A 20,225-nucleotide genomic window follows, 5' to 3' on the forward strand; every position below is an offset into this window, starting at 1 on the left:
ATCACCATCAGTCCTACTGTCCGGGAGAAAGAGGAAAAACACAAGGGGCTGAGGATGTTCCCCTCCTGTATGTATGTATGTGTGTGTGTATATATCTATATAGGGGCTAATATGGGTGTGGTTTAATTTCAATTAAATTTGTTCTGCCAGTTCGAGGAGGTGAAATACCCATCTCTTCTCCCTCCTACTTCTGAGCTCCGCCCACTCCGGTCACATGCTCATCCTCACAGGTCCTTCATCCACAATCTCTTCTATCCTACTGAGCTCCGCCCCCAATGTACTGGTCACATGATTGTGACATCATCACAGGTCCTACACCTCCAGGATGTAACAGATATGGAGCAGGTCCTGGTCGGGCAGTCACTGCTGTTGTGTTGTGTGTGGAGATCTCTGCTCCTCAGTGTGTGATCCCAGTAGTAAGGTGATTACATGAGGAGGAGGTTTGTTACAGTGTGTGATCCCAGTAGTAAGGAGATTACATGAGGAGGAGGTTTGTTACAGTGTGTTATCAGTGTGTGATCCCAGTAGTAAGGAGATTACATGAGGAGGAGGTTTGTTACAGTGTGTTATCAGTGTATGACCCCAGTAGTAAGGAGATTACATGAGGAGGAGGTTTGTTACAGTGTGTTATCAGTGTGTGATCCCAGTAGTAAGGAGATTACATGAGGAGGAGGTTTCGTTACAGTGTTATCAGTGTGTGACCCCAGTAGTAAGGAGATTACATGAGGAGGAGGTTTGTTACAGTGTGTTATCAGTGTGTGATCCCAGTAGTAAGGAGATTACATGAGGAGGAGGTTTGTTACAGTGTGTCATCAGTGTGTGATCCCAGTAGTAAGGAGATTACATGAGGAGGAGGTTTGTTACAGTGTGTCATCAGTGTGTGATCCCAGTAGTAAGGAGAATACATGAGGAGGAGGTTTGCTGCAGTGTGTTATCAGTGTGTGATCCCAGTAGTAAGGAGAATACATGAGGAGGAGGTTTCGTTACAGTGTGTTATCAGTGTGTGATCCCAGTAGTAAGGAGAATACATGAGGAGGAGGTTTGCTGCAGTGTGTTATCAGTGTGGGATCCCAGTAGTAAGGAGAATACATGAGGAGGAGGTTTCGTTACACTGTGTTATCAATGTGTGATCCCAGTAGTAAGGAGATTACATGAGGAGGAGGTTTGTTACAGTGTGTTATCAGTGTGTGATCCCAGTAGTAAGGAGATTACATGAGGAGGAGGTTTGTTACAGTGTGTCATCAGTGTGTGATCCCAGTAGTAAGGAGATTACATGAGGAGGAGGTTTGTTACAGTGTGTCATCAGTGTGTGATCCCAGTAGTAAGGAGAATACATGAGGAGGAGGTTTCGTTACAGTGTGTTATCAGCAGTAGTTGCTTATATTGGGTGTCTTCAGGATTCTATGGACCTAGAGGTGACGGGTGATGATGGGATTTTTTGAGGGATTTTGACCTTTTACTCCTGTTTTCTTACAGACTTGGACAGTTTTGTGGATTGGATTGTTCTGTCTTGACTCAGGAACAAAGAGACGAGCTGGACTCTCCACTTACCCTGGAGGAAGTTTTGGTAAGGATCCGCCTCTAGCAGGGTCCTATAGACTGACTTCTCTGCTTAGCTCAGATGTTTAAGACTACCTGTCATATCCCACAAAAAAAATTAAGTTATTATGTTCATAGACACAAAAGAACAGGGCAAATCCTCAAAGCCCACAACCTTTATCTCAGAAATAGTTGCTGGGACATTATACAGTAATGGAGGGGTCTGGTGATGACTGGAGAGGTGACACTGCTGGGAATGCTGGGACATTATACAGTAATGGAGGGGTCTGGTGATGACTGGAGAGGTGACACTGCTGGGAATGCTGGGACATTATACAGTAATGGAGGGGTCTGGTGATGACTGGAGAGGTGACACTGCTGGGAATGCTGGGACATTATACAGTAATGGAGGGGTCTGGTGATGACTGGAGAGGTGACACTGCTGGGAATGCTGGGACATTATACAGTAATGGAGGGGTCTGGTGATGACTGGAGAGGTGACACTGCTGGGAATGGTGGGACATTATACAGTAATGGAGGGGTCTGGTGATGACTGGAGAGGTGACACTGCTGGGACATTATACAGTAATGGAGGGATCTGGTGATGACTGGAGAGGTGACACTGCTGGGAATGCTGGGACATTATACAGTAATGGAGGGGTCTGGTGATTACTGGAGAGGTGACACTGCTGGGAATGCTGGGACATTATACAGTAATGGAGGGGTCTGGTGATGACTGGAGAGGTGACACTGCTGGGAATGCTGGGACATTATACAGTAATGGGGGGTCTGGTGATGACTGGAGAGGTGACACTGCTGGGACATTATACAGTAATGGAGGGGTCTGGTGATGTCTGGAGAGGTGACACTGCTGGGAATGCTGGGACATTATACAGTAATGGAGGGGTCTGGTGATGACTGGAGAGGTGACACTGCTGACACTGCTGGGACATTATACAGTAATGGAGGGGTCTGGTGATGACTGGAGAGGTGACACTGCTGGGACATTATACAGTAATGGAGGGGTCTGGTGATGACTGGAGAGGTGACACTGCTGGGAATGCTGGGACATTATACAGTAATGGAGGGGTCTGGTGATGACTGGAGAGGTGACACTGCTGGGAATGCTGGGACATTATACAGTAATGGAGGGGTCTGGTGATGACTGGAGAGGTGACACTGCTGGGACATTATACAGTAATGGAGGGGTCTGGTGATGACTGGAGAGGTGACACTGCTGGGAATGCTGGGACATTATACAGTAATGGAGGGGTCTGGTGATGACTGGAGAGGTGACACTGCTGGGACATTATACAGTAATGGAGGGGTCTGGTGATGACTGGAGAGGTGACCCTGCTGGGACATTATACAGTAATGGAGGGTCTGGTGATGACTGGAGAGGTGACACTGCTGGGAATGCTGGGACATTATACAGTAATGGAGGGTCTGGTGATGACTGGAGAGGTGACACTGCTGGGACATTATACAGTAATAGAGGGGTCTGGTGATGACTGGAGAGGTGACACTGCTGGGAATGCTGGGACATTATACAGTAATGGAGGGGTCTGGTGATGACTGGAGAGGTGACACTGCTGGGAATGCTGGGACATTATACAGTAATGGAGGGGTCTGGTGATGACTGGAGAGGTGACACTGCTGGGAATGCTGGGACATTATACAGTAATGGAGGGGTCTGGTGATGACTGGAGAGGTGACACTGCTGGGAATGCTGGGACATTATACAGTAATGGAGGGGTCTGGTGATGACTGGAGAGGTGACACTGCTGGGAATGCTGGGACATTATACAGTAACACCACTGGAGGGGTCGGGGTGATGACTGTATCATTGTGTGTCAGGTTCCTATAAGGTGTCAGGACGTGGCGGTCTATTTCCCCATGGAGGAGTGGGAGTATGTAGAAGGACACAAGGATCAGTACAAGGATCAGGTGATGATGGAGGATCAGCAGCGCCTCACATCAGCAGGTAATAGACATGACTATATACACACGTCCTCTCATTATTTGTATGTAAAGAATGAATTCAGTCTCTGTATGTGTTCCCTACAGTCAGATCCAGTAAGAGAACAGCAGCAGAGAGGTGTCCCCGTCCTCTTCTTCCACAGGATCAGGTAGATGGAGATATTCCCTATGATCTGTAGAAGGGCTGTGAAGCTCTTGTGTTCAGTCTTGTTTTATCCTACAGTATTATATGCTTTATACTTGTGGAATGAGAAAGGTGGAGATGACAGGATAAAGCCGACCATAGACATTACATGTTGTCTGGATCTTCTCACAGTTTTCTGGCTATGGAGACTGCTGGTTGGAATAAGGAACCAACAGGTTGGATTTATACCCATCTGATCCTTTATTTCCCCCGAGACAAACCCCAGAGGTGTCTGGCAGGAGCTGATCTCCTCCACTGACACAACCTGAAATCTGTCTAGCCGGATATACATGTGTATGAAGGTCCTGAGGCTTTCAGTGATCCAGCTTCTAGAATATTTAATAAAAAATTCCAGGTGACTTCTCCTACTGTCTGATGATGTTTACAATATTTCTTTCACAGGTTATGGATCAGGAGAAAGATCTGATATATATTATTGCTCCAGCTATAAAGGAAGAAGAAGAGGAGATAGATGTGAGTGGGGATGAGCAGTATAAGGAGGACATTCCTACAGGGAAAGATATGAATTATATAAATGCTACAGACATAAAGGAAGAAGAGGAGACAGATGTGAGCAGTCACGAGCAGTATAAGGAGGATATTACTAGAGGGAAAGTTCTGAACTATATTAATGCTCCAGACATAAAGAAAGAAGAGGAGACAGATGTGAGTGGTGATGAGCAGTATAAGGAGGACATTTCTACAAGGAAACATTGGAAATCTATTAATGCTCCAGACATAAAGAAAGAAGAGAAGACAGATGTGAGTGGTTATGAGCAGTATAAGGAGGATATTCCTACAGATAATCACCCAGTTGAGAAGTGACCACTAAATGCGGAGAAGAGTCACAGATTCTACTCACTCAACGACTACTCCAAAGGATAGGGAATAAGATGTCTGATGTTGAGGGTCCCGCCTCTGGGACCCCTTGTGATCTCCGTGCTTCACCTGGCAGTAGGTTTAGAAAGTTGGTTTTCCATGGCCGGTGACTTAACTTCATACCGCGTACCCTCCATTAATTTCTATGGGAGGGGGTGTGACGACCTTCCTCTACCCTCCCAGCGGTGGGACCTCTGTGATCAGATATCTTATCCCCTATCCTTTGGATAGGGGATAAGATGTCTGTGGGCAGAGTAACCCTTAGGTGTCCAGTGCTCATAAATTTAGCAGGCCAGCTTGTCCGAACACGTCTCCTCGATTCATCTCTATCGATGAGGCAGAGACACAGTGTTCGTGTGCCTCCGCATCTTCTATAGAGAGGAATGGAGGGGGCGTGTTTCGACCAGCTGACATCTCCTGGGTACGAATCGCGTTCTAGCAGCGCAGAGCCACTGTCACGCCCCCTCCCATAGGTATGAATGGAGTGGGCGTGGTGTGATGTATCGTAGTATGTATATATGAATGTTATAACGTGTCTATATCATTTTCAAGATTATGAAATTTGAGTCGTAATATCTGTCTTATCGTTGGCAGATGCCCATGCAGGGAAGAAGCCATCCTCGTGTTCAGAACATGAGAAAGATCATACTGTTAAGTCAAATCTGGTCCAACCTCAAAAGTCTCCAACTGGGAAGAAGCCAGTGTCGTGTTCAGAATGTGGTAAAAGTTTTGCTCAGAAATGGTATCTTAAAATACATTAAAGAATTCAAACAGGAGAGAAGCCATTTTCATGCTCAGAATGTGGAAGACGTTTTAATCAAAAATCAGATCTTAAAATTCATGTGAGAACTCACACAGGGGAGAAGCTATTTTCAGGTTTGGAATGTGGCAAAAGCTTTTCTTTTAAAGCAGATGTTGCTAACCATCAAAGAATTCACACAGGGGAGAAGCCGTATGCTTGTTCAGAATGTGGAAAATGCTTTAGAGTGGCATCAGCTCTTGCTAGGCATCAAACAACTCACACAGGAAAAAAGCCATTTTCATGTTCAGAATGTGGGAAAGGCTATAATTCAATGTTACATCTTGTTATACATCAAAGAAGTCACACAGGAGAGAAGCCATTTGTATGTTCTGAATGTGGGAAAGGTTGGATTCGGAAAGAAGATCTTATTAAACATCAACATACTCACACGGGGGTGAAACCATTTTCATGTTCAGAATGTGGCAAATCCTATACTTGGAAAACAAAGCTTGTTGATCATCTAAGAACTCACACAGGAGAGAAACCTTTTTTATGTTCAGAATGTGGCAAATGCTTTATTCAAAAATCACATCTTGTTGAACATCAAAGAGTTCACACAGGGGAAAAAACATTTTCATGTTTAGAGTGTGGCAAGTGCTTTACTTCTAAATCATATCTTAATAGACATAAAAGAATTCACACAGGGGAAAAGCCATTTATATGCTCATAATGTGGGAAATGTTTTAAAGAGAAATCACATCTCAATAGACATCAAGAAACTCACTCAGGAAAGAAACATCATTTGTGATCAGAATGTGGCAAATGTTAAAAGAGGTCACTCAGGAACTAAGCTATTTTCATGTTCCGAATGTGGCAAATGTTATAATGCTAAATGAAGTCTTTTGTGACATATGAGAATTCACACAGGGGAGAAGCATGTTCAGAATGTGGAAAACTTTTTTTTACTAAGGAATCAGATTTTCTAAAACATCAAAGATTGGGGAAGGCATTTTCTTGTTAGAATGTGGGAAATGTTTTAGCAAGAAATCGCATCATCTTTTCCTTCAAAGAGAAGAGAGTAAATATTTTCTTATTTTCCAACTTTTGTACAAGAAAGAAATATACAACTGGTAAAAGTCTTGTATCTTACAAGAAAAAAGGAAAGCAACATAGAGCACTTGATTATAATTAAGAAATGTCTGTAATAACCAATAAATGATATCTTTAAAGAGAAACTGACGGTTCACCCGCACTAAGCCTGGAATACTGGGCCTGGAATACTTATATGGCAGGTGAACTGCTTTAAAATGACAGGTCACTCACTTAAATCTGTTCGGGAGGTGCAGAGTTATGTTGGTAAATACATTTATTCCTAATGCGCCTCAACGCACATTGGAGGCAGGGAGCCAGTTGGCGAAGCTCCCCTGACTCCTCCATATTCCCCTGTCCCCTTCATTGTGATGCAAATGAAGGCTGCAGGTGATCGCTGTGCTCACCTGCGGCCTTCATTAGCATAATAATAAAAGGGTGGCACCAACAAGGGAATATGGAGGACATGGGAGCTTTGCCAGCCGACTCCTCTCCTCCAGTGCATGCTGGAACCCATCATTTTAAAGCAGTTTACCCACACTTAAAGGGGTACTCCACTGGAAAACCTTTTTCTTTTAAATCAACGGGTGTCATAAAGTTAAACAGATTTGTAAACTACTTCTATTAGAAAATCTTAACCCCTCCAGTACTTATCAGCTGTTGTATACTACAGAGGAATTTTGAATTTCCTTTGTCTGTCCACAGTGCTCTCTGCTGACATCTTAATAGGAGAAAATCCTTATAGCAAACCTATCCTGCTCCAGAAAGTTCCTGAAATGGACATAGGTGTCAGCAGAGAGCACTGTGGTCAGACAGAAAGGAAATTCAAAGAGAAAAGAACTTCCTCTGGAGCATTCAGCAGCTCATAAGTACTGGAAGGATTAAGATTTTTTAATAGAAGTAATTTAAAAATCTGTTTAACTTTTTGACACCAGTTGATTTAAAAGAAAATTATTTCCAGTGGAGTACCCCTTTAAACCCACTATCTCTTTAGAGCATATAGAATCCAGATAACATGCATATATATCATTCTTGCACATAAAATATTTTAAAGATTTTTTTTTCAATGTATCTTAATCTGCTTGTTTAAACCTGCCACCACAACTTGCTCATAGATAAATAAGGTGTCTACCCACCCAGATAATGAAGACCCCCAAAAATCATCAACAGGTATAAGAAGGGGGGGAGAAGTGAAATAAAACTTAACTTTTAATAAATGCTGTTAAGAAACATGTATGCATGTGTGTATATATATATATATATATATATATATATATATATATATATATCTATATATATATATATATATCTATATACACACATAGTGAAAATGTACTCACAGAGGATCCTGATGATGATCCCCTGGTCAGTAAAGACTGAGATAGAACGAACAGTTACTATAGTGTGTCAAATGTCGCCGTATATCAAGTAAATAGGTCCAATCACAGTCCCATGCAAAACATATCAGTCATTAGTCAGGATCTAAAATCGAACCAAACACAATGCTCTACGTGTTTCGGTTCACCCGAGTTGGTGACCTCATCAGGGGCTCTACACAAAAACAAATTAGGACAGTGTATCCATACAATCTGTCCTACATCACATCTAGGTCATAGATACCAGTTACATGGGGCTGCCGATACAGTTACACCCTTAAATGCATTAAAAAGACAGTACCCACATCATTAAAATGTGGCTTAATGGCACAGTTGCTTTCAGGACAGAATCCGTTGATTCAGTTATGACGTCCTGGCAGCTTCTCCCAGTGCGCGCCCACAGTGGCGGGGAGCCATACGATTCTGCCGGCTACTAGCGCACACACATGCATTTGGGGGTGTAACTGTATCAGCAGCCCCATGTAACTGGTATCTATGACCTAGATGTGATGTAGGACAGATTGTATGGATACACTGTCCTAATTTGTTTTTGTGTAGAGCCCCTGATGAGGTCACCAACTCGGGTGAACGAAACACGTAGGGCATTGTGTTTGGTCTGAATTTTAGATCCTGAATAATGACCAATATGTTTTGCATGGGGACTGTGATTGGTCCTGTTTGCTTGATCTACGGCGACATTTGATACACTTATGACAGTATATTTTATTGTATAGTAACTGTTAGTTCTATCTGAATCTTTACTGACCAGGGGATCATCATCAGGATCCTCTGTGAGTACATTTTCACTGTATGTATGTATGTGTCTGTGTGTGTATTTTATGTATATGTGTGTGTGTGTGTGTATGTGTATATATATTGTAAGGATTCCTCCTTGGGGATAGCTCCGGGATCACCCTGGACACTGCCACGGGACACGTTTCCACTCAATAAACCCGCAGACAACGGTTACTCATGCAAGTTTGGCACCCTGCCAGCTTTATTTAGACAGGTTGCAGGGGAAAAACAAACATAACGCAGGAACAAAATAAAATCCTAGACCGTCTGGTCACTGACTACACATATCAGCATGCCCTGACTACTATCTGGTGAGCTACCCTCAGCAGGGGCGGACACAGACAGCAGAGGGCCCCTGTGCAAAGAATGTGCCTGGGCCCCCCCCCCCCCCAGCACTGTGCCCCCTCATGTACCTAGACCCCAGCGTGGGGCCTCCACTTACCCCGCGCATGTAGTGTCGCCACTTGCCTTGTCCACCACAGGTGGATGGAATGGCTCCTGAGGTGGGCTCCGGGTGGCCCCTGTCCCTCTCAGTGTGCGGCCCAGTGAGTACTCCCCCGGGTCAGCCTGACCCGTATCTAGCTGGGAGGCAGAGGGCAGTGCTCCCCTTTACATTCACACCCCTGGACTTAGCACGACACCCCTTGGCACCCCCTGGTTCCTTGGCTTCTTATCCTTAGTGATAGAAGTGACTTACAGGCAGGGCCAGACTGGGACCAAAAATAGGCTCAGGCATTTTAAAATAAACAGCCCATTTTTATGGTGGGGGTCTGACTCATGGGACCCCCACCAATCACCTTGGTTCAAGTGGCTCCCCAGATGTTGGAAAGCTGCAACTCCCATCATGTCTGAAGTGACTACAGCTGATGGGACAGTCAGGAGACTACACAATGATATCAGTGACTACAGCTCTGATGGGACAGTTAGGAAAATACACAATAATATCACTGACCTGAGTGACGTCTTCTCTGTTGTCTTTACTTTTCTTCTTCATCTGGTCCAGACACCAGGATTTCTTCCATCTTCTCTGCAGAGTCTGACACCTGGACATCATTGGTTCCTTATTTGTCAGTAGATCCTCATCCTCTGTATGATGACAATAATCATTATAACCTTGCCAAATACTGTACCCCCTGAATACTGCCAACCACTGTACCCCCTGAATACTGCCAACCACTGTACCCCTGAATATAATACTGCCAACCACTGTACCCCTGAATATAATACTGCCAAATACTGTACCCCTGAATATAATACTGCCAAATACTGTTCCCCTGAATATAATTCTGCCAACCACTGTACCCCCGAATATAATACTGCCAATCACTATACACCACTGAATCACCACATACACCCCACGCACTCCATCCTCAGTCTCCTCATCACCCCACGCAACCCATCCTCAGTCTCCTCATCTCCCCCATACACCCCACGCACCCCATCCTCAGTCTCATCACCCCATACACCCCACACAACCCATCCTCGGTCTTCTCATCACCCCATGCACTCCATCCTCAGTCTCCTCATCACCCCATCCTCAGTCTCCTCATCACCCCATGCACTCCATCCTCAGTCTCCTCATCACCCCATGCACTCCATCCTCAGTCTCCTCATCACCCCATGCACTCCATCCTCAGTCTCCTCATCACCCCATGCACTCCATCCTCAGTCTCCTCCTCACCCCATGCACTCCATCCTCAGTCTCCTCATCACCCCATGCACTCCATCCTCAGTCTCATCACCCCATACACCCCACGCACTCCATCCTCAGTCTCCTCATCACCCCCATACACCCCATGCACTCCATCCTCAGTCTCCTCATCACCCCATGCACTCCATCCTCAGTCTCCTCATCACCCCATGCACTCCATCCTCAGTCTCCTCATCATCCCATGCACTCCATCCTCAGTCTCCTCATCACCCCATGCACTCCATCCTCAGTCTCCTCATCACCCCATACACCCCACGCACTCCATCCTCAGTCTCCTCATCACCCCATCCTCAGTCTCCTCATCACCCCCATACACCCCATGCACTCCATCCTCAGTCTCCTCATCATCCCATGCACTCCATCCTCAGTCTCCTCATCACCCCATGCACTCCATCCTCAGTCTCCTCATCATCCCATGCACTCCATCCTCAGTCTCCTCATCACCCCATGCACTCCATCCTCAGTCTCCTCCTCACCCCATGCACTCCATCCTCAGTCTCCTCATCACCCCATACACCCCACGCACTCCATCCTCAGTCTCCTCATCACCCCATCCTCAGTCTCCTCATCACCCCCATACACCCCATGCACTCCATCCTCAGTCTCCTCATCACCCCATGCACTCCATCCTCAGTCTCCTCATCATCCCATGCACTCCATCCTCAGTCTCCTCATCACCCCATGCACTCCATCCTCAGTCTCCTCATCACCCCATGTACTCCATCCTCAGTCTCCTTCTCACCCCATGCACTCCATCCTCAGTCTCCTCATCACCCCATGCACTCCATCCTCAGTCTCCTCTTCACCCCATGCACTCCATCCTCAGTCTCCTCATCACCCCATGCACTCCATCCTCAGTCTCCTTCTCACCCCATGCACTCCATCCTCAGTCTCCTCATCACCCCATGCACTCCATCCTCAGTCTCCTCTTCACCCCATGCACTCCATCCTCAGTCTCCTCATCACCCCATGCACTCCATCCTCAGTCTCCTCATCACTGCATACACCCCATGCACTCCATCCTCAGTCTCCTTATCACCCCCATACACCCCATGCACTCCATCCTCAGTCTTCTCATCACCCCATGCACTCCATCCTCAGTCTCCTCATCACCCCATGCACTCCATCCTCAGTCTTCTCATCACCCCATGCACTCCATCCTCAGTCTCCTCATCACCCCATGCACTCCATCCTCAGTCTCCTCATCACCCCATGCACTCCATCCTCAGTCTCCTCATCACCCCATGCACTCCATCTTCAGTCTCCTCATCACCCCATGCACTCCATCCTCAGTCTCCTCATCACCCAATGCACTCCATCCTCAGTCTCCTCATCACCCCATGCACTCCATCCTCTTCACCCCATACAACCCATGCACTCCATCCTCAGTCTCCTCATCACCCCATACACCCCATGCACTCCATCCTCATCACCCCATGCACTCCATCCTCATCACCCCCATACACCCCATGCACTCCATCCTCATCACCCCATGCACTCCATCCTCAGTCTCCTCATCACCCCATGCACTCTATCCTCAGTCTCCTCATCACCCCATGCACTCCATCCTCAGTCTCCTCATCACCCCATGCACTCCATTCTCAGTCTCCTCATCACCCCATGCACTCCATCCTCAGTCTCCTCATCAACCCATGCACTCCATCCTCAGTCTCCTCATCATCCCATGCACTCCATCCTCAGTCTCCTCATCACCCCATGCACTCCATCCTCAGTCTCCTCATCACCCCATGCACTCCATCCTCAGTCTCCTCCTCACCCCATGCACTCCATCCTCAGTCTCCTCATCACCCCATACACCCCACGCACTCCATCCTCAGTCTCCTCATCACCCCATCCTCAGTCTCCTCATCACCCCCATGCACTCCATCCTCAGTCTCCTCATCACCCCATCCACTCCATCCTCAGTCTCCTCATCACCCCATGCACTCCATCCTCAGTCTCCTCATCATCCCATGCACTCCATCCTCAGTCTCCTCATCACCCCATGCACTCCATCCTCAGTCTCCTCATCACCCCATGTACTCCATCCTCAGTCTCCTTCTCACCCCATGCACTCCATCCTCAGTCTCCTTCTCACCCCATGCACTCCATCCTCAGTCTCCTCTTCACCCCATGCACTCCATCCTCAGTCTCCTCATCACTGCATACACCCCATGCACTCCATCCTCAGTCTTCTCATCACCCCATACACCCCATGCACTCCATCCTCAGTCTTCTCATCACCCCATGCACTCCATCCTCAGTCTCCTCATCACCCCATGCACTCCATCCTCAGTCTCCTCATCACCCCATGCACTCCATCCTCAGTCTCCTCATCACCCCATGCACTCCATCCACATCACCCCATACACCCCATGCACTCCATCCTCATCACCCCCATACACCCCATGCACTCCATCCTCATCACCCCATACACCCCATGCACTCCATCCTCAGTCTCCTCATCACCCCATGCACTCCATCCTCAGTCTCCTCATCACCCCATGCACTCCATCCTCAGTCTCCTCATCACCCCATGCACTCCATCCTCAGTCTCCTCATCACCCCATGCACTCCATTCTCTTCACCCCATAGAACCCATGCACTCCATCCTCAGTCTCCTCATCACCCCATGCACTCCATCCACATCACCCCATACACCCCATGCACTCCATCCTCATCACCCCATACACCCCATGCACTCCATCCTCAGTCTCCTCATCACCCCATCCACCCCATCCTCAGTCTCATCACCCCATACACCCCACGCACTCCATCCTCAGTCTCCTCATCACCCCATGCACTCCATCCTCAGTCTCCTCATCACCCCCATACATCCCATGCACTCCATCCTCAGTCTCCTCATCACCCCATGCACTCCATCCTCAGTCTCCTCATCATCCCATGCACTCCATCCTCAGTCTCCTCATCACCCCATGCACTCCATCCTCAGTCTCCTCATCACACCATGTACTCCATCCTCAGTCTCCTTCTCACCCCATGCACTCCATCCTCAGTCTCCTCATCACCCCATGCACTCCATCCACATCACCCCATACACCCCATGCACTCCATCCTCATCACCCCCATACACCCCATGCACTCCATCCTCATCACCCCATACACCCCATGCACTCCATCCTCAGTCTCCTCATCACCCCATGCACTCCATCCTCAGTCTCCTCATCACCCCATGCACTCCATCCTCAGTCTCCTCATCACCCCATGCACTCCATCCTCAGTCTCCTCATCACCCCATACACCCCACGCACTCCATCCTCAGTCTCCTCATCACCCCATCCTCAGTCTCCTCATCACCCCCATACACCCCATGCACTCCATCCTCAGTCTCCTCATCACCCCATGCACTCCATCCTCAGTCTCCTCATCATCCCATGCACTCCATCCTCAGTCTCCTCATCACCCCATGCACTCCATCCTCAGTCTCCTCATCACCCCATGTACTCCATCCTCAGTCTCCTTCTCACCCCATGCACTCCATCCTCAGTCTCCTCATCACCCCATGCACTCCATCCTCAGTCTCCTCTTCACCCCATGCACTCCATCCTCAGTCTCCTCATCACCCCATGCACTCCATCCTCAGTCTCCTCATCACTGCATACACCCCATGCACTCCATCCTCAGTCTCCTTATCACCCCATACACCCCATGCACTCCATCCTCAGTCTTCTCATCACCCCATGCACTCCATCCTCAGTCTCCTCATCACCCCATGCACTCCATCCTCAGTCTCCTCATCACCCCATGCACTCCATCCTCAGTCTCCTCATCACCCCATGCACTCCATCCTCAGTCTCCTCATCACCCAATGCACTCCATCCTCAGTCTCATCATCACCCCATGCACTCCATCCTCTTCACCCCATACAACCCATGCACTCCATCCTCAGTCTCCTCATCACCCCATACACCCCATGCACTCCATCCTCATCACCCCATGCACTCCATCCTCATCACCCCCATACACCCCATGCACTCCATCCTCATCACCCCATACACTCCATCCTCAGTCTCCTCATCACCCCATGCACTCTATCCTCAGTCTCCTCATCACCCCATGCACTCTATCCTCAGTCTCCTCATCACCCCATGCACTCCATCCTCAGTCTCCTCATCACCCCATGCACTCCATCCTCAGTCTCCTCATCACCCCATGCACTCCATCCTCAGTCTCCTCATCAACCCATGGACTCCATCCTCAGTCTCCTCATCATCCCATGCACTCCATCCTCAGTCTCCTCATCACCCCATGCACTCCATCCTCAGTCTCCTCCTCACCCCATGCACTCCATCCTCAGTCTCCTCATCACCCCATACACCCCACGCACTCCATCCTCAGTCTCCTCATCACCCCATCCTCAGTCTCCTCATCACCCCCATACACCCCATGCACTCCATCCTCAGTCTCCTCATCACCCCATCCTCAGTCTCCTCATCACCCCATGCACTCCATCCTCAGTCTCCTCATCATCCCATGCACTCCATCCTCAGTCTCCTCATCACCCCATGCACTCCATCCTCAGTCTCCTCATCACCCCATGTACTCCATCCTCAGTCTCCTTCTCACCCCATGCACTCCATCCTCAGTCTCCTCTTCACCCCATGCACTCCATCCTCAGTCTCCTCATCACTGCATACACCCCATGCACTCCATCCTCAGTCTTCTCATCACCCCATACACCCCATGCACTCCATCCTCAGTCTTCTCATCACCCCATGCACTCCATCCTCAGTCTCCTCATCACCCCATGCACTCCATCCTCAGTCTCCTCATCACCCCATGCACTCCATCCTCAGTCTCCTCATCACCCCATGCACTCCATCCACATCACCCCATACACCCCATGCACTCCATCCTCATCACCCCCATACACCCCATGCACTCCATCCTCATCACCCCATACACCCCATGCACTCCATCCTCAGTCTCCTCATCACCCCATGCACTCCATCCTCAGTCTCCTCATCACCCCATGCACTCCATCCTCAGTCTCCTCATCACCCCATGCACTCCATCCTCAGTCTCCTCATCACCCCATGCACTCCATTCTCTTCACCCCATAGAACCCATGCACTCCATCCTCAGTCTCCTCATCACCCCATGCACTCCATCCACATCACCCCATACACCCCATGCACTCCATCCTCATCACCCCATACACCCCATGCACTCCATCCTCAGTCTCCTCATCACCCCATACACCCCATCCTCAGTCTCATCACCCCATACACCCCACGCACTCCATCCTCAGTCTCCTCATCACCCCATGCACTCCATCCTCAGTCTCCTCATCACACCATGTACTCCATCCTCAGTCTCCTTCTCACCCCATGCACTCCATCCTCAGTCTCCTCATCACCCCATGCACTCCATCCTCAGTCTCCTCTTCACCCCATGCACTCCATCCTCAGTCTCCTCATCACCCCATGCACTCCATCCTCAGTCTCCTCATCACTACATACACCCCATGCACTCCATCCTCAGTCTCCTTATCACCCCATACACCCCATGCACTCCATCCTCAGTCTTCTCATCACCCCATGCACTCCATCCTCAGTCTCCTCATCACCCCATGCACTCCATCCTCAGTCTCCTCATCACCCCATGCACTCCATCTTCAGTCTCCTCATCACCCCATGCACTCCATCCTCAGTCTCCTCATCACCCAATGCACTCCATCCTCAGTCTCCTCATCACCCCATGCACTCCATCCTCTTCACCCCATACAACCCATGCACTCCATCCTCAGTCTCCTCATCACCCCATACACTCCATCCACATCACCCCATACACCCCATGCACTCCATCCTCATCACCCCCATACACCCCACGCACTCCATCCTCAGTCTCCTCATCACCCCATACACCCCATCCTCAGTATCATCACCCCATACACCCCACGCACTCCATCCTCAGTCTCCTCATCACCCCCATACACCCCATGCACTCCATCCTCAGTCTCCTCATCACCCCATGCACTCCATCCTCAGTCTCCTCATCACCCCCATACACCCCATGCACTCCATCCTCAGTCTCCTCATCACCCCATGCACTCCATCCTCAATCTCCTCATCACCCCATGCACTCCATCCTCAGTCTCCTCATCACCCCCATACACCCCATGCACTCCATCCTCAGTCTCTTCATCACCCCATGCACTCCATCCTCAGTCTCCTCATCACCCCATACACCCCACGCACTCCATCCTCAGTCTCCTCATCACCCCATGCACTCCATCCTCAGTCTCCTCATCACCCCATGCACTCCATCCTCAGTCTCCTCATCACCCCATACACCCCATGCACTCCATCCTCATCACCCCATGCACTCCATCCTCATCACCCCCATACACCCCATGCACTCCATCCTCATCACCCCATACACCCCATGCACTGCATCCTCATCACCCCCATACACCCCACGCACTCCATCCTCAGTCTCCTCATCACCTCACATACCTTAAGCACCTCATCATTATTACACAGCTGACACCCCCCCCCCCAGTCCTTCTCATCAACATTAAACCCCCTAATTACAACACCCCTGACCCCCCTTCTGGTCCTCCTTATCAACACAAAGCTCTCCCAGACCCCCAATCCTCCTTATCATTACACCACCAACCTCTTCAACACCCCTCCTGTCCTCTTCATCATCATTACAATCCCCTCCCCCACCGCCCTGCACCCGACCGTCGCTCTCCTCACCTTATCTGCTCAGCGATGCGGCCGTGTGAGGCGGGAGGGTTTGCTGCTCCTGTCACTTCTGCCGGGGTCCGAGGCCATGACATGTGATGTCAGGGGCTTGGAACAGACGTGCGTGCCTGCGCGGGGCACGTCTGTTACCATCAGCCCCTGGCCTGTCTGTCTCGCCCGGCCGGTTTAAAGGTAAATTACTGCTGTCAGCGGCAGGTCCGGGACCTGTTGCTGCAGCATATAGTATGAAGTACTGGCAGGGGGCCCAGACTGTAAGGCCCAGGCTGTGACCTGGGCCACTAGGTGGGCCCCCTAACACGCTGGGCCCCTGTGCAGCCGAACCGGCTGAACAAGTGATATGTCCGCCCCTGACCCTCAGCCAGTTAAACATGTGACTCCTGCAACCTGTTACTCACAGCTCACACCACTTCTTGGACCACTCACAGATTCCAGCTGTGTGCTTCCTCAACAGGGTCCGTGTGTCTCCCCTACAGCAACATGCTGTTTCCCAGGGAGAGCACAGATTAGACTGAGTCTCCATCTTATATACACCTCCCTTCCCTGCTGCATCATTACTTAAGAAGCAGGTGAGAGAATCTTCAGGGTGAGCAAAGGAAATACACCCTTTCCTTGCCACCTTATCACAATATATATATATATATATATATATATATATATGTGTGTGTGTGTGTTTCTTACCAGCATTTATTAAAAGTTGTTATATGTCACTTCTCTCCCTTCTTATACCTGTTAAACCTGTTACCAATTAAATATAAAGCCTTTTCTTTTCAAATGTCTATGCTTGTGTTTTGGCCTTTGTTTCTTTGTACTTTTCCGATGTTAAATATTTTGCCTTACAGCCTGTGAAGTTTAGGGAATGTTAGACACTGCGGATCTTAGTTTGTGGAATTTAAGACAAAATGGCCCAGATTTAGTTTAGCAAAATGCACACAAATTCTGGTGTAATTTGTACCAGAACCATCTTATATGGTTTTTATTATGGCTTATAAACACTTTTTATTTTATTTTTTTATGTTTTCTGGCGGGTCTGTCAAAAAAAAGTAATGGGCTCAGTAAAAAAAGGTATAAATACGCTAAAACCACTCCAAAAATCTGCCTGATTCTGGTTTAGAGTAAGCCAACTAATAGTACAAGCATAGAGTAGACAGTCTTCAGACACACTAAGCACTTGCAGACACACGGCCATGCCCCCTCAAAGCAAGTCTATGGGAGGGGGCGAGACAGACCCACAGTTAGGTCAGGGTGTAACCACAGCAACACAAGCTAAGCCAGAACCTAAAAAGTGAACCCTTCGAACCAAAACTGGGACTGCTCATTAAATAAATCTGGCACATTTAAAGACTGTTCTTAAGTTGCCCTGTCGAAAAGTTAACCTTGTATACCTACTAAGGGAATGTAAAAAAATATTTTTAATAGTTATAGGATGAAATCCACCAGATGAAGAAAATAAAAAGTTAAATTCCGCAAAGTATAATACAAAATAAAGTTTCCGAATTGTCTTAAGGTAGGACATGAAGGACTCGGATAGAAGATTCACCATAAAACAGAGAGAAGACTGCAGTAACACGTTTTGCTATACACATGTTTATCCCCTTTGTGTGTATTGGAACTAAACCAAAAAAGGGAGGAAAAGAAGCAAAATGGACATAATGTCACCAAACTCCAATAATGGTCTGGACAAAATTATTGGCACCCTTTCAAAATTGTAAAGAAAATAAGATTGTTTCAAGCATGTGATGCTCCTTTAAACTCACCTGGGGCAAGTAACAGGTGTTAGCAATATAAAATTAACACCTGAAAGCAGATAATAAGGAGAGAAGTTCACTTAGTCTTTGCATTGTGTGTCTGTGTGTGCCACACTAAGCATGGACAACAGAAAGAGGAGAAGAGAACTGTCTGAGGACTTGAGAACCAAAATTGTGGAAAAATATCAACAATCTTAAGGTTCCAAGTCCATCTCCAGAGATATAGATTTGCCTTTGTCCACAGTGCGCAACATTATCAAGAAGCTCCTCAAGCTCTAAGTGCCGCACAAGGACACCTGGATCATCAGTGGCAGCACTATCTCAGCTGCCCCACTTCGAGCCGGACACAAATCCGTTCCAGCGAGCAGCAGAGAAAGCCGGCACTTCCACGCTGCACTTACAACCAGCGCAACCTAGCGATATCCATTGCTAGCAAGGATCCCCAATATCACTGATTCCCACCAACGATCCCCGCTGACCTTCTGCAACCACAGGTATTACGTTCCCAAGGCCGGGAGCTACCCGCGCCAACCTGTGGGAACCCACAACACGGACACCAGTTTTATATCTCAGCGATATTTCTGTTACTAAGACTTATTCTTTGGATCTATGACACAATCCAAGACTGTTACTATTGCGATATTCATTATGTAATCTTATCAGTCACACTGCCTGCAATAATTCTTGTGTCATTTTAATTGAGACTAACTGACTCTTAATCCAGCAAGGTGGCATTTCACACTGTTCAATTATTTCTATTACCTTATATGTTGTGACCAATTTTATTGTTCTATTGCTTACCGTATTTTTCGTCCTATAGGACGCACCGGCGTATAAGACGCACCCAATTTTTAGGGGCAAAATCTAAAAAAATAAAGATTTTGAACCCAATAGTGGTCTTCAATCTGCGGACCTCCAGATGTTGCAAAACTACAACTCCCAGCATGCCCGGACAGCCGTTGGCTGTCCGGCCATGCTGAGAGTTGTAGTTTTGCAACATCTGGAGGTCCGTAGATTGAAGACCACTGCAGGAGGAGGTAATACTCACGTGTCCTCGCCGCTCCGGACCCGTCACCGCTGCCCTGGATGTCGCTCCATCGCTGTCGCCGTGTCCCCGTCGCTCCGGAACGTCTCTGCTGCCGGCCGGGTATCCTCACTCTCCGTCGCCGTCATCACGTCGTTACACACGCCGACGCACGTACGCGACGACGTGATGACGAGGAAGGAAAGCGCCGGCCATACAGGGGATCCCTGAACGGAGTAGACACCGAGGAGGCAGGTAAGGTCCCCCCCGGTGTCCTGTAAGCACTATCCCGGCTATTCAGTCGGGCTGTTCGGGACCGCCGCGGTGAGATCGCGGCGGTCCCGAACAGCCCGACTGAACAGCCGGGTTAGTGTTACTTTCCCTTCAGACGCGGCGGTCAGCTTTGATCGCCGCGTCTCAAGGGTTA

General features: G+C 48.5%; 1 protein-coding gene across 1 annotated transcript in view; it reads left to right on the forward strand.

Moving 5' to 3' along the window:
* Nucleotides 1-339: 339 nt before the first annotated feature.
* The window catches only part of LOC130296459 (oocyte zinc finger protein XlCOF7.1-like), a 120,128-nt gene continuing 100,242 nt past the window's right edge, over nt 340-20,225 (forward strand). The window contains exons 1-2 of the mRNA XM_056548053.1: nt 340-440; nt 1,477-1,567. Of these exons, the coding sequence (XP_056404028.1) occupies nt 430-440; nt 1,477-1,567 (102 nt within the window). The 5' untranslated portion in view covers nt 340-429. The remainder of the gene's footprint in view (nt 441-1,476; nt 1,568-20,225) is intronic.

Source organism: Hyla sarda, chromosome 1 (assembly GCF_029499605.1).
Source record: "Hyla sarda isolate aHylSar1 chromosome 1, aHylSar1.hap1, whole genome shotgun sequence".
NCBI classification, from domain to species: Eukaryota; Metazoa; Chordata; class Amphibia; order Anura; family Hylidae; genus Hyla; species Hyla sarda.